This window comes from Epinephelus moara, chromosome 14, assembly GCF_006386435.1.
Source record: "Epinephelus moara isolate mb chromosome 14, YSFRI_EMoa_1.0, whole genome shotgun sequence".
NCBI lineage: Eukaryota > Metazoa > Chordata > Actinopteri > Perciformes > Serranidae > Epinephelus > Epinephelus moara.
The window spans coordinates 19892929-19919286 of record NC_065519.1 but is presented as its reverse complement, the minus strand read 5'-3'; the positions used below and the strand labels follow the sequence as shown (position 1 = coordinate 19919286).

The 26358-nt window shown below is 39.6% G+C and overlaps 2 protein-coding genes across 3 annotated transcripts in view; one reads left to right on the top strand and one right to left on the bottom strand.

Annotated features, from left to right (window-relative positions):
- On the top strand, positions 1-23652 carry adam17a (ADAM metallopeptidase domain 17a). Of its 2 annotated transcripts, XM_050061482.1 has the most exons (20): positions 1-201; positions 542-674; positions 1841-1974; positions 2280-2368; positions 3849-4038; positions 6718-6848; positions 7111-7197; positions 8931-9056; positions 10621-10765; positions 11583-11674; positions 13627-13779; positions 14453-14652; positions 14779-14882; positions 15018-15152; positions 15335-15465; positions 15659-15737; positions 17067-17155; positions 17292-17351; positions 20259-20295; positions 21321-23652. In XM_050061482.1, the coding sequence occupies exons 1-20, from the start codon at positions 96-98 to the stop codon at positions 21713-21715; spliced, it is 2616 nt and encodes an 871-aa protein (XP_049917439.1). In that variant the 5' UTR covers positions 1-95; the 3' UTR covers positions 21716-23652. The 2 variants fall into 2 exon arrangements, with proteins under 2 accessions (XP_049917439.1, XP_049917438.1); XM_050061481.1 differs by lacking the exon at positions 20259-20295.
- The window catches only part of iah1 (isoamyl acetate hydrolyzing esterase 1 (putative)), a 7652-nt gene continuing 4909 nt past the window's right edge, over positions 23616-26358 (bottom strand). The window contains exons 4-6 of the mRNA XM_050061483.1: positions 24500-24661; positions 24293-24414; positions 23616-23992 (exon numbers count right to left, since the gene is read on the bottom strand). Of these exons, the coding sequence (XP_049917440.1) occupies positions 23816-23992; positions 24293-24414; positions 24500-24661 (461 nt within the window). The 3' untranslated portion in view covers positions 23616-23815. The remainder of the gene's footprint in view (positions 23993-24292; positions 24415-24499; positions 24662-26358) is intronic.

The window sequence follows — 26358 nt, the reverse complement described above, 5'->3', positions numbered from 1 at the left end:
CACCCGGTGCACTTCCGGGTAGCTCAGCTAGCTCGCTGTCCAGACAAACCGACTAACTTGTGACAGCACTAGCATAGTGACAGAGCTACCTGAAAATGAGGAGCATATTGTTAATTGCCTTTCTGGCTCCTTGTTGGGTCAACGGCGCCATTAAGTCGAGAGTTACTACGGAAGAGAGTCACGAAGAAAACCCGGAGTTCGGTACGTAACTTCGCATGCTAACACAAGCTAACGTTAGCATTGACGTTAATGCTGTTTTATGGTTAACAACGGTTAACGACGATTCTTGTAACTTAGTTTTATGTGTGTTATGTTTATTTATGGTGATTACTAATACTGACATTTTTACTGTTAAGTGTTATCAAATGTAAAGGCACCGAGTCCTGGTTAGCTGCTAAGTGAAACCACATCATCAAGCTACAGGAAGCGGATTGACCGTTACGTATTGTAGTGTATGACCGTATTATTCTAGTGTTTTAAATGGACACACGCAGTTTATGCTCGGTTCTGTGTATGACCATTGCCTGTCCACGTCTTCCAGATGCTCTGAACTCCGTCCTGTCAGATTTTGAGGTGCTGTCGGTGTCAAGCCTCCAGCTCCACTCTGTAAGGAAGAGAGACGTCCACACCCAATCCCACCTGGAGCGCCTGGTGAGCTTCAGAGCCCTGCACAGGTACAGCAGCACACCCTCATGTCTGACAGAAACCTACCTCACAGTAGAGTTGAGCTTTGGAGTACTGATGTAGGAAAGGCCCACATCTTCTCAGTCTGTGTTAGATTAAAACTCACATGCCCGTGCACATATTGAAAACGATAGTGGTTGCTGTAATCACTTCTGATGTCCACACTGAATGTGAGGAGATCCCCACTGTAAGGTCAAACTTACATTACACGTTGATTTGAAAGTAACTGTGGAACATTTAGCAGATCAAATTAACCTTTTCACAAGCAGTAAAGACTATCATTCATCATGCATGTTCTGGCACAATCCCTCTCTATATATATTTATCCTTTCAAAACAGAACCTATGAGTTGGGGAATAGGAGGAAGAAATTACAGGGGGCACAAAAGCCAAACTAAATAAAAACCTATTACTTGTACTGAAGAAACACACAGTTGGTGGCTACACTGCAGATTTTATTTTCAATTAAACTGTAAAATGTCATTGTTGACAGAGTATAGACTGTTGCACTGCTTGGACCAGCCACCTGATGAGCACATAAAAATCCACAGTACTTTTATGTTGCACAAATGTACTCCAAAGTTCAAATGACAGCCAGTGATGGTTTCCCAAATTACAGTCCCTTTAGTAAGAAATTCTTTCTCTGTGTGACTTTACTGTTACTTAGCAAGGCAACACTGTCAATGAAAACAAAAAGAGGGGATTTTTAAAAACTACAACAAGTGTAACTTTGGAAGATACCCTCTTGATTAACTGCTGAAGAGTCATTTTAGTCTTAGCTGATCTTTAGGATACATTTCTGCTCAGAACAAGCACTGTAGATTTTGACCCCCATCGCTTACATAAAGTCAGTACAGGAATAGATCATCTCATGACCAGTGTGGACAGGACGGGACATATATTTACAGCGACCAATAACTCCAACAAAGTATTGTTTTCAGATGGACTTAAAAAATGTCAACTTCAGACATCACTAATATCATTGAGACAACAGCATATGAAGAGAGATTATTCTCGAAGTATTTTCTCTTTCCCTTTTTTTGTGACACTAAATAGGCCCAACACTAAATTCCATGTGACTCCTCACAGTACTGAAAGCAGCTACGTAATTTAGTTTGAGTTAATGTAGATTTCGTGTTTCGTTTTTCTCTCTACAGACATTTCAAGCTTTACTTGACCACCAATACGGATCTCTTCACTGACAACTTTAAAGCAGTGTTCGTTGATAAACATGGAAAGGAGGAAAACTATGATGTTCATCTTCAGAACTATTTCACTGGACATGTTGTCGGTGAGTGAATAATTTTTAGGGTTTCAGCATTATGTTCTTTTTTTCCCCTTGAACCCACATTTCACAGTCTTTTTCATGTTGAGAACAAGTAAAGTTTAACAGACAAATAACTGTTTTTGTAAGATGTTAATATGAGAAATTCTTATGTCATAATTGCCACTATTTGCCAAATATGAGCAATAACTCTGAAGTTATATTGTATGTTACGTATATTACTGTATCTGTACAGCTTTTGCTGAATAGATTACCAGATATAGTCTGCATATGAATGAATGAAAGTAACCTTATGTGTATTGTGTTTGCAGGAGAGGAGAATTCACGTGTGCAGGCACACATAGAAGGAGATGAGTTTTCTGCTCACATTCTAACTGATGAAGCGGAGTACAATGTTGAGGTAAGAAGCGGCTGTAAAATCTGTGTCTTTGTTGGATCCAAATAGAGAGTTGATGGACAGCAATAACATTAGAGCAATTGTTCTAAGAAGTAGAGCGTTCTGTTGCTATAGGAAGTAATGAATGGTTAAGTTTCACTTTCACTGTGTCTGGCACTCTGCTGCTTTGTCTGTGCCCAGAGTACGCTCTGTCCTCCAGGAAGATGGTGCCCTGAATAACAAAAAGGTACATTTATTCCAACAGTGCTCCGAATTAATGGTCCAGCCACAAAAATTGAGCAGGTATAACTTCAGCTCAAGCACCCACTAGCTACAACACTTGCCTAGCATACCTACATGTCAGTCCACAATCAGCCTCATTTGCCCCTTTGACTCGGAAGAGGAAGCCCAGATGAAAATGCTAAGTTAGTGATTAGCTTGTTGTGAAGTAGTAGGTTAAAAGAGAGGCATTAAGGCATTTCCGAGAGGCATCACGTCTTCATGTATAATGAATTATGAAGTGGATTATTACTGTGTTTAGCCTCGTATTTATTCACAACAGTGTTGTATGGTAGCAGGGTTCAGGTGATGCTCGCAATAGTGGGTTTGTCTTGTACTAGTGGCGGCTGTGCTTTGTAGGGGTGTGTTGTGTACGGGACAAACAGAATGTGTCTGCAGCCATACATGTCTCCCAAAAATGGAAAATCAATATGTGGCGGGCCGCTAAAAATAATTTAATGTGTGCGATACCCTGCTGTGATTATCTTTCATATTCTGTATAATAACTTGGGCTTTTCTGTCTCTGATAATATTATCAAAGGTCACTCAAGTGGTTTAAACTAGTTTTTGATTTACTATACCAGACATTAGTAGTAGCTGATACAAAAGATGCTTGAGGAGAAGTCTGCGCTTTTATAGTCAATGCCTTGTAGCCTAACTTCTTATAATGAGGATATTTTACATTGAGAAAATAGTAATTATTCGGATTTACGTAAATTCAGTGTAGGTATGTAAAAGCATACAGTACACAGTACATTTTATAAGTATTTTGACAGCGACACACATTTTGGTCTTCCCACCGGCAAATTGGTTCCGAAGTAAAATGATTACAGTGAGCATAAAGTACCAACTATCAGCTTCATTTTTCTGTTGTTTCACATCCAGATTTGGTTCAACAGTGTATGAGTTATAGCTCCATCATTCTTCTACTGCACTGTTTAGACTTCATACAAAGGGGCTATTTTTTTCTAAGTACTGCATCAAAATAAAGTGTTGCTGTCCACATACTGAAAGATGATACTGTGCATTAAAGCCAGTGAAGAATGAGAAGAATGTCTACACTGCAATGGCCAATGTCTGTCTTTTCTCTTGTTTTCATTCTTCACCTATATATCTATATTTCCTTTTTCTCCTTTTGTTGCTCTCTTTTTCTTCCTCACTTGTGACCTTCTCTGACTCTTCTGTTTTGTCCTCTAATGTCACCTGTCTTTCTCTGGCCGTCCAGCCCCTGTGGCGGTTTACAGATTCCCCAGCTGATGGCAGGCTGTTGGTTTATCGCTCAGAAGACATCAAGAATCTGAGCCGCATCGTCTCTCCAAAAGTGTGTGGTTACATCCACGCTGAGGCTAGTGACCTGCTGCCACAGACCGCTAGGAGGGATTGGGAAAAACATGAGGAGGTGGACAAGGAGAAGGGTGAGCTCTGCTGTCTCTTTCCCTCACTAGTGGTGGAGAGTCTTGCAAATGTGTGTGGTCATATTTGCAGTGTAAATGTGTAGGAGGAGGATGGAGTATATCAGGGGTTGGAGAGCACAGATCTGGTGGAGCCTAGGCTCCGTGCTCTGGTTTGTGGACGGTAAAGTGTAGATAAGAAAATAGAGTAGGAGGATAACAAATGTTTAAGGTGGAGAGAAGGAAGCAGGGGGCTGTAGTAGTGAGACAAAGGAGGTGGGTGTTCGATTCTGCAATAGTCACTTTAATAAAAGCCTTTTTATCTGTAAAACCTAGCCTAAGTTATGCACATACACACTGCTGACAAGTGGGTATTATGTAACAACCAAACGCCTTTTGATTCTTTTGTGCTGCCTCGGAAATGTAAAGCATATAACAGTGATAATGTGCCAGAGGAGATGTCTAGAAAACCTCTCACCAGCTGCTGGTTAAAAGCACTCATGGGGGATAAGAGTTGAGGTGAAGGTTCTTATGGAGGAGGCATTAAAATTCATGGAGGCTCTGCTGCCCAATGAGATGACTCTGAGTCGTCACTGGTCTCCCACAGCTTGTTGTGGAAGCCAGGGCAGCGCACACCCACACTTCTCAGCAGTGCGCAGCCAACTGTATGTTGTAATGCTCAAATGGGATGTCTTCCTGTTGTCCTTTTCTGTTATTATTCAGCTATGCATTGTTTGAAGAGCTAAGGCTGTATGAAGATGTGAGGCAGATTTCCTCTGTTCCTTTGTGCTTTTCTGTGGCAGTGAGATTAGTTATTGCTTAATTTATTCATAAATTACAAAATTAGGATTTTTAAGAGCTCACCACGTGCTCTGGAAAATTTCAGTGGGCATGTTTTACAGTTTCCTACTATTTTATGGTCCAGTGGTTCTCAAACTGAGGGGCGTAGAGCCATTGCAAGAGGGAAATGCATGCAGGGGAAAAACTGTGGAGACATTCAGTGTTAAATGAACCCATAATTGCTTTGTATTTAGGTTTACAGCAGGGCTTGGCAATGAATCAATGATATTGATATTGTGATATTAGATATCATTTTAGATTTTGAATATCATAAGTGTTGTCCTTTACTGTTTTTAAGGACTGCATTCGGGTAGATGAAAAAATCCACTGGCTAGGCATATTTTTTACCAGCCGAAATAATAAATTGACTTTTAGTGTCACATATACAGTTTGTTTGTTTCAGTACATTTCATTGTGACAATAAGGTATTATGTTGGATACAAACGTAAAGAAGAGGCCAGAGCAAAATCTGAAGCAAAATTATTTTAATATATTGAACAACTCATCACCACACCCTCAGCATGAGAATACATTCCCTCTGGTAAGCAGTCATGCTGTGTATATGACTAGGGCTTTTACTGTGAAAGGTAAGAATGAAAAGAGTGAAGCTATTGCTGCTGTTAACAATGTGGGAGGCAATATAGAGTTTGCCCTCTTGGTTTAAACTACAGGGCCCCCGTGTTTTTTGAGTACCTAAGTATCATTTAAGTATGGGCACAACCTGCTGCAAGGGACAGTTTAGTAGATCAGCCAGTGGTAGAAACTGTAGTTCTATTTTGATACAGACATTTACCTGCCCATGTAGCCGATAGCCTTCTGAGATTCACTTGCAAAACGGAAATTGTATCTGCATTTTGCGGTTGGCGGGTGTGAATTACTGACCTTGACTGCATTACAGTAAAGTGATGTCATTTCCTGAGCTTCCCAGATTGTTCTAGCTCTTCTGTTATTTGCCTTTACTGACTTAGTCATTATATCCACATTACTGATGATTACTTATAAAAAATCTTACTGTGTAAATATTTTGAGAAAACACCAATAGCCAAGCCTGCATTATTGTTGTAATATCGATATCAAGGTATTTAGATATATCACGATATTTGAATTTCTCGATATCGTCCAGTTCTACTTAACAGTCATTGCAGTGGGAGAAATTTGTGTCTTTTTCGCAAAAGTTTAAACAGATGTAACTCTGAAGAAACATGTATGGATAACAAGTGAGGTTTACATTATATTATTTTGGTAAAATTTTATTCGGCTCATTTTATTTATAGTTTTTGGGAACCACTGTTCTAGATTAAATGATTATTTAGTGGGAAAACTCAATATATTTATTGCCTTTGAGAATACTCATTGGTGCTAGCCCTAAGCATCACCGTTACAAAGTTAAAACACTTAATTGTAGATGTTAAGTTGTGCATGAGCATCATTTAATGTAACAGTTAATCATGTGGTAACAGATTCAGCACAGTAGTGTTGGTGAATACAGTGTAAATGAAACCGACTTTAGTTTACTGTGGATGTACTATATACAGTAGACCCTATTCATTGTGCTGTTATGCACTCTGCTGTAAAGAAAAACTGCTGTTTAATTGTGGCTTGACAAACAGAAGGAGAGTTTAATCAGTTCACAGGCAAGGAAAAAAGAAGACGTGCTGCTAAATGTGAAAATGAGGGCAATTAACAGCGGGATACTGGAGGAGCATGGCCTCATTGTTTAACTTCTTCATGTATTTTTATGTAAGCTTAATCTTGATGGCACTGCTTACAAAAACTGATCACTGTTTGTCTGCTGGTGACCACTGTTCGTTCTCTACCTGTTCCCGCGTCTCTCTCACTGTTGCTGTTACTCCTTCCTTGTAGGGTTCCCCCACAGAGAGAAGAGACAGGCGCACGATCACAAGAAGAATACCTGCCCCCTGTTGCTGGTTGCAGATTACCGCTTCTTTGAGCACATGGGCCGTGGACAAGAGAGCGTCACTCTTAACTACCTGGTTTGTCTTTATTATGCCATGTACAGAAGTAGTACAGAAAGAGACCATGTAAAGATGCCTCCATAGGGTGTTACGTTGAGCAGGACTAGAGGAGAATATATATTTTTTCTATTGCCACAGTTAAGTTTTACATCAGATTGACAAATCTGTAGTCTATGATCAGCATGTCTACTGCACCTGTGAAAGAAAGTCACAATAAATCCGTATATTTCTGTACATTAATAATTCTCGCCATATGATTTTTTTTCTTTTCTCACTCCAGATCGAGCTGATTGATCGAGTTGATGACATTTACAGGAACACAACCTGGGATGATGAATTTAAAGGCTATGGGGTACAGATCCATCAGGTGAGTTTGGCTGGCTGCTTGCGGCACGCTCTGTTGAAATCAGTCAGGTGTCGCAACAGTTCATTTCTAGACACATGTATTTATGTCAACATCTAGATTTTTGGTCAGTTTGGGGTTTTGTTTGATTTTGAATTAAGTCCTGGCTCTCAGAATATGAAATTTTTTTCACCAAATTCAGACGGTAAATACTATTTTGAAGTTTGCAAAGGTGTGATGACAAGCTAGCAGTGAACGCTCGTCAATCGCACTCTCCCTCCCTCCCTCCCTCCCCCTATACCTCCTTGAAATTATTAATGAAAGGCTTGTAGTAACAAAGCAGGGTCTGGGACAGTGGGATTTCGTCTGACTTCAAATAAAGAAGAAATCAAAACAATAAAACCTCTTAAAATCCAGCAGGTCATCAGGGCCCAACCGTTTGAGTTAACGTAGTTCCAAGTGGCTTAGTATTGTGCGTCAAAATATAACATTAGATGTTAAACTTTTGTCAGTATGGACATGCTACGCATAGCTGTATCCTCCACAATTCAATCATTTAGTACATTTTACATAAACTATGAACACCAAAGCATCATTCAGTGAGATTTACTGGACTGGTAAACAAGAGAGAATAAAAAAAAGATGGTTACACCCTACCTTTGAAATGTTCCTAAAGTCCGAAAATGTGTCCATTCCTCAATTATTTATATTTCTGTAGTCAGACGGGTCCACAGAACAAGAGAATCAAAAAATTTTTCTAAATCAAATTTATCCAAGTCCTGAATAAGTCCGTTGCTCACTTTATGCTAACTTCTTTCGCCCAATTTACTGCAGTTGTGCCACCATAAACAATTTTTTCTTGTTGTTCTGCACAGTGTTGGCTAAAAAATTAATGTGTCCTCAATACTTTCTGTCAATTTTTCAACCTGGGACAGCATGTGCTCAGGGTTTTGAAGGCCAATGGGCTGCGCCACAGACTTCTTCTCAAAGTCATTGCTCAGTTATAGTCATTATGTAATGTAGGGTATTGTGGTTAATATGGTTAATAATGGAGTACACAAACAATACTGATATCATTAGAAAACTAACATTCAAACCCTAAAACATGCAAATGACAGAGCAAATCACATGTAGTAACAGCCTGACTCGTGAAACAGTTTGTGGCGTTTTAGCATCAGACCCCACTGCTCCCAGCAGCATGACAGCTTTGTTCTACATCGAGTCACTCCCGGAAGTGAAGTTGAGAATAAAACTGCCCCTCAGTCTGTTTGAGAACAGCATTTTTAGGAGGAACTGAAAGCTTTTGTGTATGCCCCATGGGGTAATTTAATTTGTTCCACAGGCTTTGGGAATGAATGGAGACACTGTTTGTCATACTGTGAGCCCTGGGTTTTCTCACTGAAAAGATATGCATTCATTTAGCTGCTCAGAGTTATTTTCAAATTTTCTTCACCATACATATCAAGAAAAACTTTTAATGCACCACCTTTAACCACAATACCTTTTAGAAAAAACTTAAAAGCATGATACTGACTGACTGGTAAAGAGTGACGTGGTCCCCTCTACCTGTGCATTAAAGCTTTGATAAAGCTTTAAAAACTCTGGGGCAACTTCTGGCAAATTATGTTGCAGTTAAATGTAAAATAATTAATACTTCATACTATAAAATGTTGCACATGGCATTAATTATGAGCCACTACGTCATGACTTGTTGACTTCATGAATTGTTCCTTAAATGGTGTCTTTACCATTCTCAGATCATCATCAACAAGGAGCCCACAAAGCCTCCCACTGGCCCTGCTGACAGAGGCTGGGTCCACTATAACATGAAGAACAGCCCTGTGGAAGACAAGGAGGTCTGGGACGTGAAGAAGCTTCTGGAGGTGGGAAAGAGAGACTGAGAGAAAGATGTGCATGAAGGGAGGGGAGGTTTTAGGGATACAGTGGGTCTTCTGTCTATCAAAACCTTGGGACTGGATGTAATAAGGAAAAATTAAATGTAATCATTATTTAATCAATCAAAAAACGTACTGAAAAATATTTTGCCGTGACACTGCAGTTAAGAAGTCTAGTTTAGATGTGTGATAAGTGTGATTTAGAGTGATGATATTACAAATAGCTGCATTTCCAAATGTTAATGTCCTCGTCTTAACCTCTTCCACTTCCCTCCTTCCCTACCATAGACCCATTTTTGTCTTTTTTGGGATGGGGACAGGGGATCTTTAGGGGAAGATAGCAGGACAACAGTATATGCTGCAAAGACGTGGTATACATCAACTTAAAGCTGGAAACCTAAAGATACATTTGAGATGCAGCTCAGCACTGTCTGTCAGGTTTTTTTTAGTTAGAAATGTGTGTTAGGCATCTGTTCAGACTCTGGAAGTTTAGTAATAAGGGCTTAGAGCATAAGTGTATAATGGCCATTCCTATGCTCAGTTATGTCTCAGCAATTTTTGGGTTGATAACCATCTGTCATACTGGTTTTGTGCAAAATGTAAGCATTTTTTACCAATCCAGAATTGATCAAAAGGATAAAAAAAATCCCTCCAAAATACCAGACACCAAGACCTTAAAAAACACCAAAGAAAAATCCATGCTGTGATTTAATTTCAGAACCTTTTGACATTTCTGTATGAACTGCTTTTTTTGTGGAGTGGATGGCAAGCGTTTCTGCTCTGGAAACTGCTGAGAAACTCCCTGTGTTGTCAATATACCTATGAAAGCCATCCATCCTCTGAAAGACCGAGGTCTCTAGTTTGTGGCTGTTAAATTTCATGAGGCTGTGATTATTCTAGAGGTCGCAGTAGGTCACATTATACAGTGATGTCTGTTTAAAATAATGGGGTCACCACAATGAAAACGCTGCTAGGGGGGCTAACATCATCACACATGAATTAAATTGGACTCCTTGAATCCACAAGAGTCTCAGCTATCCAGTCAAACCCAATTTACACAATTCCAATATTGCTCAGGGACCCCAGTATGCAGAAATGTTCAAATGTAATGGGCAAAACCACATTTGCACTATGGTATTTCCTTAAGACCGCATAGGACTAACACAAAGTGGGCATGTCTGTGAAGGGGAGATTCATGGTTACACATAGAACCCATTTTCATTCAGATAACTTGAGGTGAGAGGTCAAGGAACCCTCATGAGAATGGTCATGCAAGTTTTTCCCTTGCCAAAATTTTGCCAAACTTTGAAGCATTATTTAGCCCCATTGACGACAAGCCAGTATGACATGGTTGGTAGCAATTGATTCTTTAGGTCTTCTCTTTTATGATACCAGTAGCTTTAAAACCCACCATAGCCTCTGACAGACAGCAATGTCAGCCTCTGACACAGGCATCCCAGTGGAGTGGAAGAGGTTAATGCAGTGTTGCAAGCCCTTGTGTGAAACAGGGAGTAAATCTAACTCTGACATAGTTCTGCTTTTTCCCCCTCAGCAATTCAGCTCAGACATAGCTGACAACGCCTCCACTGTGTGTCTGGCACACCTGTTCACCTACCAGGATTTCGCCGAGGGCACACTGGGGCTGGCCTACGTGGCCCCGTCCAAACCTCAGGCCCTGGGCGGCCTCTGCCCAAGACGTAAGGACACATCACTGAAACATCTTTTCCACCAGATTAGCTTTTGTCCTTGAACCAGTTTCATGCAGGTTTCTTTGACCATGGTGCTATCTAGCAAACCAGCCCGCATTTCTGCCAGTTTTAGTGGAATGATAGTAATCAAGGTTGTGTCATCGCAAGAGGCTGTTGCACAATGTACAACAGAAGTAATCAGTAGCAGCACGATAGCAGATTGCATTGCTTTTCTGCAAGCGTTCTGTTATTACAGATGGTTTTATCCAAAAATGCATGAACCCACTGATGATGAGTAGAAGACGCATTGGACTACTGTGTGCATGCAGCCTGTAGAATATGACATGCTCACTTCTATTGTCACGATTCACACTTCAGGACAAGAAAACCTGGTATTTTTTGGTTCCACCTGGCCCCTAACTTTTCCTATTCTAAACCAGTTTGTTTTTGATGGAAATGCTGGAAGATAAGCTGCTCTGTGTTGGTTTAAATGGGGTAATTGTGGTAAAATGGCTTTGTTTTTACAAGCTAAGCATGAAATGATATTCATCATGCAACACCTGCATTACTAATATGTGGTTATTGCAAATCATGATTTAAAGACTATCTGTGTTGCAGCATGAATGAAAACCCGCCACAGTCATGTCAAGTGAAAGTAGTGTGTAAAGCTGCTAATAGATCTGTTCACTAGTAGACAGACTCCAAGTGGCTGAATCCTTGCCAGGGAAATGCCAAAAATGACATGCAATTTTGGGAGAACTGGATAGTGGGCTTTTGTAAAGCAAAACAGTTTCTGACATCTTGCTTTGGTTTTGTCCTTTTGCAGCATACTACCCGTCTCACTCTGTAAAGAAGCCCAGTTACCTCAACACAGGCCTGACAAGCACCAAGAACTATGGCAAAACCATCCTCACAAAGGTCGGTTTAACTTCAGTCATTATCTTTGACAAAATTACTAGGTCCAGTGTTAGCCAGGAAGTTATGCAACATGTCATCCTGCCAAGTGTAGGCTGCAAGCAAAGCAGACACACCTTTTTGTGTGGGTGTTATGAGTAATTATGTTAACGCTGTTGCATTTTGACGCCTCAGTTATCAGTATGTTGCTTGCTCCTCAGCACAGTTTACAGATAAGTCACAAAACATTAATGTAAGCTGAGAGGAAGTTTTGAAAATTGCATCTGTAGCCTCTATGATACTGTGCTTTTTTTTTCAGTAAAATCAGTGTTATGAGTCGGTGACAATCTTAATTGAATCATACAGTAATAAACTATATGTTCATACTGAATAACTCTGGTCCAGTGTGACCTTGCAAAATTGTTCCTCATCATAAATTTCAGAAAGATTAGATGTAGCTCCCTCCATGGAGATCATTTCCAGGAATATTTTTAGCCACAGTCCCTCTTTTAGCCTACCTGTGTCCTTGATTTTTTTTTTCCAGTGTGTTTAATTTTTTCTTCCATATTCTGTGTTTTACAATTTAAGTACCTTTTGTCTTCAGAAAGACTGCCTCATCATGTGGTGGGTGAATACAATTTCAAACATTTAATAAGAAAATATTTTAAATTTAATAAATATAAATTAATTAAATGTAGTACAACATTGCACTATTTTCTATTAAAAAAGTATGTCAATACAGGTATAAAACAAGACATTCCAACAATTTGTAAAATTAAGTGCTTCCATCGTAGATTCATATGGCTCTGTATGGCTCATATGAGAGCCTCTGCGCCAGCAACAGCCATGGCAAGAGGCATTATGTTTTAGGTTGTCTGTCCATCCGTAGGTACGTCTGTATGTCTGTCTCTCTGTACGTCTGTCCGTCGGTTCTCATGATCGCAATATCTCAAGAACATCTTGAGGGAATTTCTTCAAATTTGGCAGAAATGTCCACTTGGCCTTAAAAATGAAATTTTACATAGATTTTGGTGGTCAAAGGTCAAGGTCACTGTGACCTCATCTGTCTTATTTTTATGAACGCAATATCTCAAGAACACCATGAGGGAATTCTTTCAAATTTGGCACAAACATTCACTTGGACTCAAGAATGAACTGATTAGAATTTGGCTGTCAAAAGTCAAGGTCACTGTGACCTCATCTGTCTCATTTTTGTGAACATGATATCTCAAGAACACCATCAGGGATTTTTTTCAAATTTGGCACAAACGTCCACTTGGACTCAAGAATGAACTGATTAGAATTTGGCTGTCAAAAGTCAAGGTCACTGTGACCTTAAAAAACACATTTTTGGCCATAACTCAAGAATCCGTGGAGTAATTATGATGAAAACTCCACACAAATGTCTAATAGGATATAAAGATGAAGTGATGACATTTCATAACTGAAAGGTCAAAGGTCATCTTTGCTGTGACGACATAATGTTCTGCAAAAACAGTTTTCTGACCATTATTTAACGACCATTATTTAACGACCATTATTTAACGTCATAACTCTGTTGTCTCAGACTCTCAATATCCCATCCATGTCGAGTTTCAGATGCGTCTGTTAGGGCGCAGGTTTTGCCTCCCTAAACGTATCACTAAGCGTTACAGATCATCCTTTGCTCCTTCTGCTATTGCTTATCATAGCCAGCAGTGACCACTAATTGTCCATGATTACCCCTGACAGCGTGTGATACTGGATTTTGTGTGTTTTGTTGTACTCATGATTACTGTCTGTATCTCAAATTTTCCCTCTTGGACATTAAAGCCTCAACTCAACTCGGCTCGGAGCAGAAAGGGAGATATTTGGTCAGATACTGAATTGGTGACACTCATTTTGCGTGTCTACATCACAATGACAAGTATATCCTCTTTCCTTGGCACTGTGTAACATTTACCCAGAAGGTAACTGGTGTGTTTGTGTCCCATCAGGAGGCAGATTTGGTGACCACTCACGAGCTTGGCCACAACTTTGGAGCAGAGCACGATCCCGACAACATCCCTTACTGTGCTCCCAGTGACGACCACGGCGGGAAGTTTGTCATGTACCCTATTGCTGTGAGCGGAGACCATGTCAACAACAAGGTACCTTTCCAAATAGTGAACAAGTTAAAACAGTATTTAGACTTCAACATGCAGTTACAGACGCGTTAGTATCAAGTAACTGCTTAGGTATATAACAAACTATGCAGACAGCTATGAGGATACACTGAGTTCGTGCTGCACAGTGTGATGGAAAGTGTGAATTTGAGTTGCTTAATCTACAGAGTGTTGGATAAATGTGAGTCACAGTTGTTCCTGTGAAATATAATGACAGACAGTAAATGTACTGTGCCTCCTCCGTCATTGACCTTAACAGCTAATATGCATATGACTTCTTTTTTTCTTGCTGAAGTTTAAGGTGAAAAGTGGTGCTGTTTATTTGCTGTGACTTGCTCTGCTCTTGAATTTAGATGCTCTTGAAGATATGTGCCAAGGGTGAAACTAAATCTTGAGTTACATCAGAATGCATTAATAAAAATGCAGACAAAGGCCATGAAACTTTTGCTAAAACGTTTGTGTGGCTGTAAATTCAAACTTAGCTTTGAAGAAACACCATTGTGTCACTGATTTGTTAGATATCTTATCAATGCAACAATTGATTTTAAGTCAATAGCGTCATGGCAGCCCTTTATCACACCACCTTTCAATGCTGAGCATAAAGTATCCTCTTCTAGTTTATATCTAACCCTCGTCTTCCTCTCCCTCTCTCCTAAAGCGTTTCTCCAACTGCAGCAAGATCTCCGTAGGGAAGACATTGCGTTTTAAAGCTCCTGTGTGCTTCAAGGAGAGGAACAGTAAGGTATGTGGGAACTCCAGAGTGGAAGAGGGGGAGGAGTGCGACCCTGGGCTCCTCCACCTCAACGACGACGCCTGCTGCTCAGCTGATTGCAAATTCAAATTTGGTGCACAGTGCAGGTATGAGATACCAAAGATACATATCACACTCACCCACTCAGACATTGGATTAATTGAATGTAATATGTCTAAAAAATCTTTGCTGTTCTAGTTTGAGTCATCCACATGTCTCTGTTCTCTCCACAGTGACAGAAACAGCCCTTGCTGTAACGGCTGCATGTTTCAGCTTGCAAGAGTAAGGTGCCAGGAACCTATTAATGCGACCTGTAAAGGCATATCCTCCTGCACAGGTGAGCACCTCCTGCTGGTCGAACTTAAGAACTGCACTGATCACTGGAAAGCTGCTGTTTTTGGTACCTTTTTAAATTGATCAACTGATAAAACCTTGAAAAACAAGATCTCTCCACATTTCCTTCATATGTTAGGCTACAGCAGTCAATGTCCACCTCCTGAGAACGCCGCTGACAACACCACCTGTGTTGACAACGGCAAGTGCCGCAATGGAGAGTGCAATCCTTTCTGTGAGGCCATGGAGAACCTTCAGTCCTGTGCCTGCAACGGTAAAGAGAAGTTAATCAACAACAGTATCAAGGGCAAACATGATAAAAGCTTTAGGCTTTGGGTTATGAATTTGGGAATAATGTTTTTTTTTAGTTTCTTCTCTGAAAAGTGAAGTGGATGTGTGCACTGCCACTGTTAATGGAGGGTATAGTGATTACTTAATCTCGTCTTCTGTTTGCAGAGACGGAGGACTCCTGTAAAGTGTGCTGTAGGGGAAAAGATGGCACCTGCGCTCCCTTTATCCAGGCCAATGGCAGTTTCCTGTTTCTTCGCAAAGGAAAACCCTGCACCGTGGGCTTCTGTGACGAGGGCGTGAGTCATCATATCTTTCATATCTCTTCACTCTACAGACAGGATTAAAGCTGATCTACCATTTTTCCATCATGTTTAGTGTTTTGTTATATTACATAGTGTCTCACAAAATGTTATGAATGTTACAATTATTGTATTGATGTGTGCTTTATTTGGCTGTTTGAAGAGTGTCAACTTTCTCTTGTTAAAACAGGGAAAATGCATGAAGCAGGTACAGGACGTGATCGAGAGGTTGTGGGATTTTATCGACAAGCTGGACATTAACACATTTGGTAAGCTGGTTACAACAAGCCGCTTTGAAATATTGTTTTATGCCTCCGCGCTGGCTGTAGCTGTGGCCGGTGGCGTAATGTTTTTGGGTCGTCTATCCATACATTCCATTCTCGTGAACGCGATGTCTCAAGAATGCCTTGAGGGATTTTTTTTTTTTCAAATTTGGCACAAGCGTCCACTTTTGGTCAAGGATGAACTAATAAGCATTTGGTGGTCAAAGGTCAAGGTCACTGTGACCTCATCGGTCGCATTCTTTTGAACGTGGCATCTCAAGAACGCCTTGAGGGATTTCTTCAAATTTGCCACAAACGTCCATTTGAACTCAATGAACTGATTAGAAATTGGTGGTCAAAGGTCAAGGTTACTGTGACCTCACAAAACATGTTTCTGGCCATAAGTCAAAATTCATACACTAATTATGACAAAATTTCACACAAATGTCTGACAGGATAACATGATGAAGTGATGACATTTCATATCTAAAAGGTCAAAGGTCAGCTTCATTGTGACATCATAATGTTCTCCAAAACACCTGGCTGTTACTCAATGTCATATCTCAGGAACAGAGGGAAGAGCAGTTGGTCTGATACTGAATTGGTGACACTAATCTTGAGTGTCCACCTTGAAACTGCACTGATTGTTTAGGTCTTCTGTGCTGTCCATGTTTTCACAGACATGGATGGAAATCTAAGTGTAACTTGACAGGTTTGTGGAGGCATATAGTCGCAAGGCGTCTAGTTTTCATTAGCTTTTTATTTCGGAAGAAAGTACAATAGTTAGCATTCATCAGTGGGTGAACATACAAACATAGCAGTACTTTGAGTGATATATCCCCTATCCATTCCCTCTACCCTCATACTGCCACATAAAAGAAAACAAAACAAGCAAACAGACAAAAAAAAATATACTTGAGTATATTTTCCGAAACTGCAGTTTATATACTTTAGTATCCCCTTTATCTTTTCAGGAAAAAAAACTAAAGCTGTGTGAAATTGAACTCTCAAATTGTACTTGGTGTGTTAAAAGTTGTATTCAAGATGATATTATACAGTCAGTGTGTTCTTGGTTACTTTAAATAATACATTTATTATTAATTTACTAAAGTACAACCTAAGCCAAACCTGGAGTTGTAAGTAACAATAATATAAAAAAAAAGCACTTAAAGGAAAGGAAAAGAAAAGGGTAACCTAAGCAGACATGATTAATGGAAAGTCAGTCTTTGTTTTGTTGCTGATGACAGTCGTGGTTGCGTCAATTCCTTGTCACTCAACTGACGTTGCTTCGTCTGTTTTGTCGTCTCCGTCCTCAAACGCCACCCCCTCCATCAGGGAAGTTCCTGGCTGATAACATCGTGGGCTCTGTGGTGGTGTTTTCACTCATCTTCTGGATTCCTCTCAGTATCCTGGTTCACTGTGTGGTAAGAATCTGTCGCACATCAATTTGCACTAGTTCCCAGTGTCAACTCTGTGGTTGAAGGTCTTTACTGTAATGACCTTAATTATTTTACTTGGTCAAATCCTGACAGCCCTGTCCTTTTGTGTTTCCTTCTGCAGGACAAACGACTTGACCAGCAGTATCAGGAGAACACAAAGTCCTTCTACTACCCTCCAAGCGTAAGTTTCTCATCTCTCAAATGCCCATGTATGACTCTGTGCACTAGCCTTGCTGCCACACTAACCAAACTAATACAACCCTACGTTGTTGTCTTTTTTTAACACTGATATCTTTAATAAGGGAGGGAGAGGGGAGTATGAAGATTGATTGTTCAGGTTGAGGCATTTGCCCTTTATCTGAATATATGTTTGGATCCCTGCATCATCCATGTTACTATGAAACTACAACATGTACATTTAGCAAAAAATAAATTAGATTAAATGACCAGCATAAAATGAGAATTCTTGCTTTTTAACACCAAACGTATCCCTGCTCTGCAGTGTTTAAAAAGAGTTTAAAATAAGTAGAAATCAATCTTGAACTGTATAACTGGCTTTTGAGATTATTTTAGGCAAGTAAAATAAAAATAAAAAGTGTTGTTTTTTTTTTTTTTTTAAATCTAAAAGGCCCTACAAACATATTTTGGTCAATCCGCTTTTTCCTCTGAGGTGAACAACACAACATAATGTGCTAAACTTATGACAGTTCAGGAGGAATCTTTCTATTTGTGTCTTCTTCCATTGGTTTGAAGTGCCAGAGCTCCACTGGAAAAATGTACTTTTTACATGTTACTACTCCTGGCTCCCTCATCTCAAAGTCAGCTGTTTTTTTGAATGGGTTTTTAATTAGATGTCAGAAATAAGGTCTGTGGTGAACACAAGCTTGAATGCATCAGTAAACACCCCACTTGTGAATTTTGAAGCTTTTATGTGTCTTAAAAAACATGACTGCTAACAAATGGCTAAATTAAACTACAGAGCATCATCACGCCGTACACAGCCTTTTTTAAAGCTATGTTTTGGCATTTTTCAGGCGTTATTGATGCTACATTATTGAGAAACAGAGACAGATATGAAAAGGGAAAGAGAGGGGAGGAGCTATAGTAAGGACTCAGACATATTAGAATGCACTCTGTGCAGTGAGCTACCAAAGTGCTCCCCACTTTACAGCCTCGTTGTGGTGGTGACATTAAAGTCGTGTGACCATGGTGAGGTTTGCTTATAGCCTAACGTTAGCTTTTTACCTCTAGCGATTGCGTTTATGCTTCTAAAATCATAAAAGTGGTGTTTGTGAAGATAATCTTGCTGAATAAAATGTGTAAGTATCATAAACTTCTTTTTTTGCCACAGAGCTTATTTTCTGCAGTAATTCAAAATCCAGCGAGAAAACACCATTGGCTCTTTGTCAAGGGAACCAGAGTGATGCTAACTTTGGGGTTGGTCTATCAAAAAAAGTCATCCCTGGAGCACTGTATTAAAATCTTGTAACAGTTTTGGGGTTGTTTGCTGGTGCCACAGATAATCTGATTAAACCTCATGCACACAGTCCTGATAACGCAGATTAGTTGAGCTTTTAAGTGTTAGACACTTAATAATATATTAAGCCGGGCTCAGACTACAGTTTTAAAATCCTAATCGACTTTGGAATCAGGTCTCATCACGCACATAAGGAGAAACTTCACAGATGTTCTTCTCTCTAATCTCAAACATGCACACACTGTAAGACTTAAAAATTGTAGCCCATCACACACTACTGGATATTCTTAAGATTATCATGCCAGAGGGAGCCTGAATGCACCACCTCATGTGATCTCCTAGGGAAGCAAAACAAAATGAGACTGAAGCGGTGCGACAGATTGGTTTGATGTTAAAAATGCGAAAAAAGCAGAAGGATAAACAGGTCTGGATGAGGAAATGGCCACCATGTGTTGATCTGGAGGTGAGATCTGAAATGTCAGTTTTAATATGTAATATTAAACACATTTTTATGGACAAATTTTCAAAAAATGTCCATGACTTTTCAACGAACCATAATAACGTTTTTTTTTTGTTTTTTTTTTCCTTGCGCTACTTTTCAAACATATGAGACTCCAACTCTATTCAAACATAATTGCAGCTAGCTGGCACACATAAAGGGAGAGACAGAGCGTGAGGAGAAAATGAAGACACGTACATGGTGGTAAACGAAATGTTAACTTGACAGTGACGGAAAATAAATTTGCCTTTATTTTACGATTCGTAGACGATGGTAATGTCTTTACACGCAACAGAATTTCATGCCTTTTCCAAAACGTTCAATGATTTTTTTCTAATTCCATGATTTTTCCAGGCCTGGAAAATGTTATTGTGAAATTCTATGACTTTTTTCCAGGTTTTCAATGACCATAGGAACACTGAGTATCTGTCAACAGCAGAATGCTACCTGACGTTTGTCACAGGGGAATGTTTACCATTGCTTGGCTACACTGTTGGCAGCTCTGTACTAATGTAACCGTAACAATAATCATTTAGATTTTAAATCCTTAATATCAAACATTTTTTAAATGATCTGTAAGCAGTTCTGGAGATTTAAGAATGATCTGCAAACCTCTCACATTACCAGATAATCTTGGCCAAACATCGGTACCGACTGAGTTTCCAGATCAAATTTATTCTCTGATTTTTAGGAGGGATGATTTGGGAATAATTTGGCCTAAAACTCCTGTAGCCTGAGCCCGGTTTTAGGCTGTGCCTTTCAAAAATGTAACTTTGATTGTGGCTCTTCTTAATTGAGAAACAAATAAGATTTGTCAGTTATCAGGGGTATAAAGACATGCTGAAGGGCATCACAAGAGCGCAGTACCTTGACATTCAATATGCACCACTACAAAACATTCTTGTACCTCATAAACATTTTTGCAACACAATACCCAAGAGAGTCCTGAGAATTCTGGTGCCAAATTGGCTCTCAGTCTTAAAATTAGAGCAGAACACAAATGGATTCAGAATCCGTCAGTAAGGGCCTCACTGTCACTGCCAGGTTCAAGCTCCGAATGACCTGTCCATCACTCTTTGACTTGGCCCTTTCCATTCTCACTGGAACTGCAGCAGATGGTGGAAGTTTGTAGTAGAGCTCCCGCCATAGGTGAGTGCGTGTGCCATGGCTTGGTGTTGCGTCGCCATTGAGTCCATGATGATGCATGGTCAGTGGCCCACGTTTGGGATACTCCTGCAGTCACTTACTCCTTGATGTAATCACTGATCTGGCTGCACATTTCCAGCCCTCAAACTGTGTCTTTCACCTGGAGAGATAAAGTGAGAGACACTCAAAATTAATGTGACAGCATAGCTGTAAGTGTGCTCCTCTGCACACAAGTCGTCCACGCAGAGTCATACCTGATCAGAAATTACCTCAAGAAAGCAAGATTGCATTTTAGGAGTATTCAAACAGAGAGAGGACTGAACAGGTTGCACTTTGTTGTCTTTTGTGAAATCCGGTGCGGTGTGTGTCAGCGTTTTAAGTTTGCATCTGCTGCTGTTCAACGCCACATCGAGAAGAGGGTAATGTCCTTTAGGTGGTCATTTGTTATTTCATTTCCCTTTTTTTGTTTTTCTTTTTGTAATGGCTGTCTGCACTGTGTTTATTAGGATTGATTAGGAACACATGGAGACTGAGGGTACATTCCTCCATGGACCTTTGTCATGGCAGACATTTTGACTTGTAGAAGCAGGACAAGCACAGGAGCAACTAATAACATCAATGATGGCTTAAGCAAAGGAGCCAGGATCCTCATTGTCAGGGAACACGTGCTCCTAAATGGACTGCGGCCATTATTAATATTAGTTACACCTCTGTTTGACAACACAAAATGTCTCCTGTGAGAAATGTTTGTTTTACTCATTCCCACTTTAAAAGGGGGTTTTGGGATGATAATGGGATGGAAATAGCAGATAGCTGTTACTAAATTTCTCTTTAAGTATCTTTCATGTTTTGATTATAACTATTTCATGATGTTAAAGGGATAGTTTGGACTTAAAAAAAATCCGAACTTTCCCTTTAAACTATGAAGATTGGAGCTGAATGGAGTAAAAAGGGAATGGGTTCCACCTCAGTCAGAGACAGTCAGCTTCAATGTGCTTTAGTCTCACATGTGTTTTTTTGCTCTTCAGAGTCAAGAAATGCTCAGCAACCTCGAGTCAGCGTCCGTGCGCATCGTCAAGCCTCCTCCGCCTCGCTTCTCCTCCGCCGGCCGGACCGCGCCCTCCTCCCTGCCCCAGCAGCCTCAGCAGCAGAGCCAGGTCGCGGCCTCTCCCGCGGCCAGCACCAGTACCCAGGCCCCCGGCCCGAGCTACGTCCCCACCCCGGACAGCGCAGGGGGGCCGCGGATGGCCACAATCCAGGAGGACACCAGCAGCGACTCTCACCTGGGAGAGGAGGGCCTGTCGGACGATTTCACAACCGCAGGAGCCTCCTCGTCGGCTACGAAATCCTCCTACGAGGATCTGACAGAGCCGAACCAGCAAGCCAGGGACCGGCGGCGCCTCAGGAGGCAGGATCGCATTGACACAAAAGAGACAGAGTGCTGAGAGTAAATCACCAACAATACTTTGTGATCAAAAGCACCAACACGTTCATGATGCAACCTGATATGTGTTTTAGGGAACATGCCAATACTTGCTGCATCATAAGCATTTCATAGCAACTGTTTAAAGGTAATAACATACATGTTTAGCAGGTCAGATTTGGTGTCAAACTGAACAAAGGACAACATTTCAGGCAAAACTAGATGTGGATATCATTCAGTCAGCTTCAACATGGATTGAACCACCTCACAGAACAGTCACAAATCCCTGTGACAGTGAAATAGTTACTGAGTGAATTCATGTTTTTGTGTGCCTGTGGTGAAATAATGCTGTGCCTTTTCTCAGTTAGGTTGGGGGTCCTTGGCCAGATGGAGCCTGGGAGATCTGAGTAGGTGGGTGGAAATGAATCTAGCAGCCCCTCCAGGATGTTGCAATTAATGCAAAGTCAACCGTTACCTTGCAATTTTGTATAATCGCTGCGACTTTTCTGCAAATCTAACCAATCATTTCCTTTCCTCAGTCATATCACTCCCGACTTTAACGTCACAAGACTCGCGTCTATATTTCTGGTTGTGAAGATGCAGACGTGCAAGACAAATGTCTCACAATTGCAAACATGTACCAAGTATGAATCACAAATTTAGAACAATGCATTTTTTCCCTTACTGAAACGAGTTGCCTTCGATTTTTAATGAATTATACAAAAAAAATCACAACTATTTTTGCAAGTTTCCGTTCCTCCCACAGTTTTATTGCCAAAAAATCACGTGGTAGAAGACCAAGAACACAGCGTGTGGTGCGGTGGTTGTTCTGCATTAAAAAAAACAAACAGCAACAACTTAAAAGCACTGCAACATGCATCGCGATTTTTTTTAGAAAAGCTGCTGCAAAATCAGCCATTTTAGGCTGCGACAATCTAAAATAAAAGCTTGCAAAATCCTGAAGGGACTGAACTACCAATCACATCATATTCTCTTTTTATGCTATTTATTTTAGGGACAAAAAAAGTTAAAAATAATTACATAGATCCCGAGGCTGAATCCAAATTCTGCCAGTGTTTATTGTGAAAAAAACATGAGCGATCACTGTGGATTATAACTTAAAACCAGAGGAAACATCCTGGCCTTTCCCCTCCTAAATGCTTATGCACAAAGTACTGTCTCCATAGCAACACAACCTCACTGGTTTGCTCCACACAAAAGGTGAAAGGTGTAATGTAATATTATTGGTGATGTAACTGTGGTTATTTTATCGTACAAAGGAACATTTCAGTGTGATATATTAAGCGGCAAACTTTGACTTTAAGATGTTTTATCCTGAATCTTTGTGTTATAACTGCACTTGAAGTATTTTTCACATCACTGGAGAATTTAAATAAGTTTTAAACATGTTCTAACTGTGCTGTGTCCTCAGTGGTTTCTTTTAAAAAAGCTTATGCACCCCAAGTAAGAAGGTTGTATCATCTGTATGAAACATGGTGCCTTCTGATTTTGTGCCTAACTGTGCAGTAGATGAAAACGAATCTGGACAATCCCGAATTTAATTTTAAAAGAAACTTTCTGAGGTGCTCAAATGTTATTTTTCCCCGCTTTGTTGTCTGTCTTTGTGCCAATGTGAGTTATGCATCTCTCTGTTATTTAATGCTGTCTCACCACCGCCTGCTGTGTCGCATATTAAAATATGTATTAACTGTAGGTCAAGGAAAAAACGACTGTGTAGGTAACATTGACTCTACTGGAGTGATGTGAGCTGTTACACAACGAGCAGAGGTCCTGTGTCGTTCATATTCTGATGATGTGTATATTCTTAATGTTTCTATGCTTAAGTCCACCATGAGTTGCTTTTTTTATGTTTCTTGCTTGCATTACCACTGCACACATGTCAAAATAAAATTCTTTATTGTGCATTTTGACATTAATACATGGTGTCACATTTAACATACCAGCACAAACAAATCACAGCTGCTTCAGTGTTTCAAAGCAGGAATGCAGTCTCATGTCAGGCTCTCGATTTACCTGGGAAATTTACAACAAGTGCAAAAAATAGCGCTGGTTTTTGATCCAAAGCCAACATCCACTCCTTCACTGGTCACAGAGGAGGCTGCTCTCTGGGCTCTTGGTATCCACGTCTGCCCAGTACGGCAGGAGGAAGGGCAGATTGGCCACACGACTTTCCATCAGCCCCCACAGGTGCTGAGCCACAAACTGGTTTCCCTTCTCTGAGAGATGCAGGCCGTCGGACAGATAGACTGAGTAGTCCTGTGGAGCAGAGGACAAAACAGGACAGCTCTCGTTAGATTGATTAATTTAGAGGAAGATAATGGGGTATGCTGAAAAATCTCAATGCTATATCTGGTCACATTACTCGAATAAAGACATTTGTAAAATTTAAAACATTTAAAGGGCCAATGTTTAGGATTCAGTGGCATCTAGTGGTGAGGTTGCACAACTGAAATGTCTCCCGTGTGCCATACAAAGGGTTGCAGCGTTATCTTAACGTATAGTTTGTGGGATTCATGTAAATGTGTACGTGAAGAAGCAACAGTAACAAGTACCCACCTGACCATCTTTTTGCATGAGAGTCCAGAGGTCCAGGACGTCTGCACCACACTGACCGGCAGCCTGGACACACGCCTGGGCATACTGCCCTGCTACAGAGTTGTGGCGATTGAGAGGACATCCTGAAAAAGATGGAGAAGCATTCATGATCTTTGACCTGTGAGATGATACCAGAATAAGAGAGAGGAAAGACTGAATGAGTGTCACCTTTCAGAATGCACTCCTTCTCCCAGGCTGGCTCATAAAGAGGTGGAGGGGTGATGAAGATAACTCTGTCTGCAGACACTCCAGCTGAAGCTAGAAGCCTGCTGATCTCCTTCAGGTTCTCTGAATACTCATGCAGAGGGACGTGTTGCTGAGGGTTTTTATCTTCAAGACGGGAACAGAGAAAAAAGGAATAAATCATACAGAAACATTAGGAAAGGATGTTAAATTTCTGTCATTGTTTTCAGATACTTTGAAAGTCGTGTGTGTTAAAAAATGTCAGTATGTCAAAAAAAAAAAGTCTTAGTATAATATGTCAGTATAGTATGTCATGAAAAATGCAATATAAAATGTCATAGTATAGTATGTCATTAAAAATGCAATAAAAAATGCCATAGTATAGTATGTCATGAAAAATGCAATATAAAATGTCATAGTATAGTATGTCATTAAAATGCAATAAAAAAATGTCAACGTAAAGTATGTAATTAAAAATGCAATAAAAATGTCATAGATGTCATAAAAAATGCAATATAAAATGACAAAGTATAGTATGTCTTTTAAAATGCAATAAAAATGCCATAGTATAATATGGCATAAAAATGTCTGAAAAAATGTCATAGCATAGTATGTAATTAAAAATGCAATAAAAATGTCATGATATAGTATGTCATTAAAATGCAATAAAAAATGTCATAGTATGGTATGTCATTAAAATGCACCAAAAATGTCATAGTATAGTATGGCATAAAAATGCACCAAAAATGTCATAGTATAGCATGGCATAAAAAAGTAACAAAAAATGTCAACGTATATTATGGCATAAATATTGCAATAAAAAAATATCATATGTCGAAAAAGTGTCATAAAACACTTCACAGTATAGTATGTAGAACAAAAGTCATAAAAAACGTCATAGTATAGTATGTCAAAAAAAGTCATAAAAAACATCATTGTACAGTATGTCGAAAAAAGTCATAAAAACTGTCATAGTATAGCATATCGAAAAAAGTCACAAAAAACATTATAGCACAGTATGTCGAAAAAAAGTCAGAAAAACCGTCATAGTATAGTATGGCAAAAAAAAAACGTCATAGTATAGTACGTCAAAAAAAGTCACAGTATAGTATGTCAAAAAAAGTCATTAAAAAACGTCATGATATAGTATGTCAAAAAAAGTCATAAAAAATGTCATAGTATAGTATGTAAAAAAAAACGTCATAGTATAATATGTCGAAATGTCATGAAAAACAACACAGTATAGTATGTCGAAAAAAACATCGAAAAACAACACAGTATAGTATGTCGAAAAAAACATCGTATGGTATGTTGAAAAAAGTCATAAAAATCATCATAGTACAGTATCTCGAAAAAAGTCATAAAAAATGTCAGCATGTGAAAAAAGTCATAAAAAATGTCAGAGTATAGTATGTCCAAAAAACCGTCACAGTATAGTATGTCGAAAAAAGTCATAAAAAAACGTCATAGTATAGTATGGCGAAAAAAGTTATAAAAACCGTCATAGTATAGTATGTCAAAAAAGTCCTAAAAAATGTCATAGTATAGTATATCAAAAAAAGTCACAAAAAACATCATAGCACAGTATGTCGAAAAAAAGTCAGAAAAACCGTCATAGTATAGTATGGCAAAAAAAACGTCATAGTATAGTATGTCGAAAAAAGTCATAAAAAACGTCATAGTATGGTATGTCGAAAAAAGTCATAAAAAAGCGTCATGATATAGTATGTCAAAAAAAAGTCATAAAAAATGTCATAGTATAGTATGTCAAAAAAAACAAACGTCATAGTATAGTATATCGAAAAAAGTCATAAAAAATGTCATAGTATAGTATGTCAAAAAAA

Coding starts and splice junctions, on each gene's coding strand:
- adam17a (XM_050061482.1), top strand. CDS start 96: ATGAGGAGCATATTGTTAATTGCCTTTCTGGCTCCTTGTTGGGTCAAC. Junction 202..541: donor CGAAGAAAACCCGGAGTTCG/GTACGTAACTTC, acceptor CACGTCTTCCAG/ATGCTCTGAACTCCGTCCTG. Junction 7,198..8,930: donor ATGGGGTACAGATCCATCAG/GTGAGTTTGGCT, acceptor TACCATTCTCAG/ATCATCATCAACAAGGAGCC.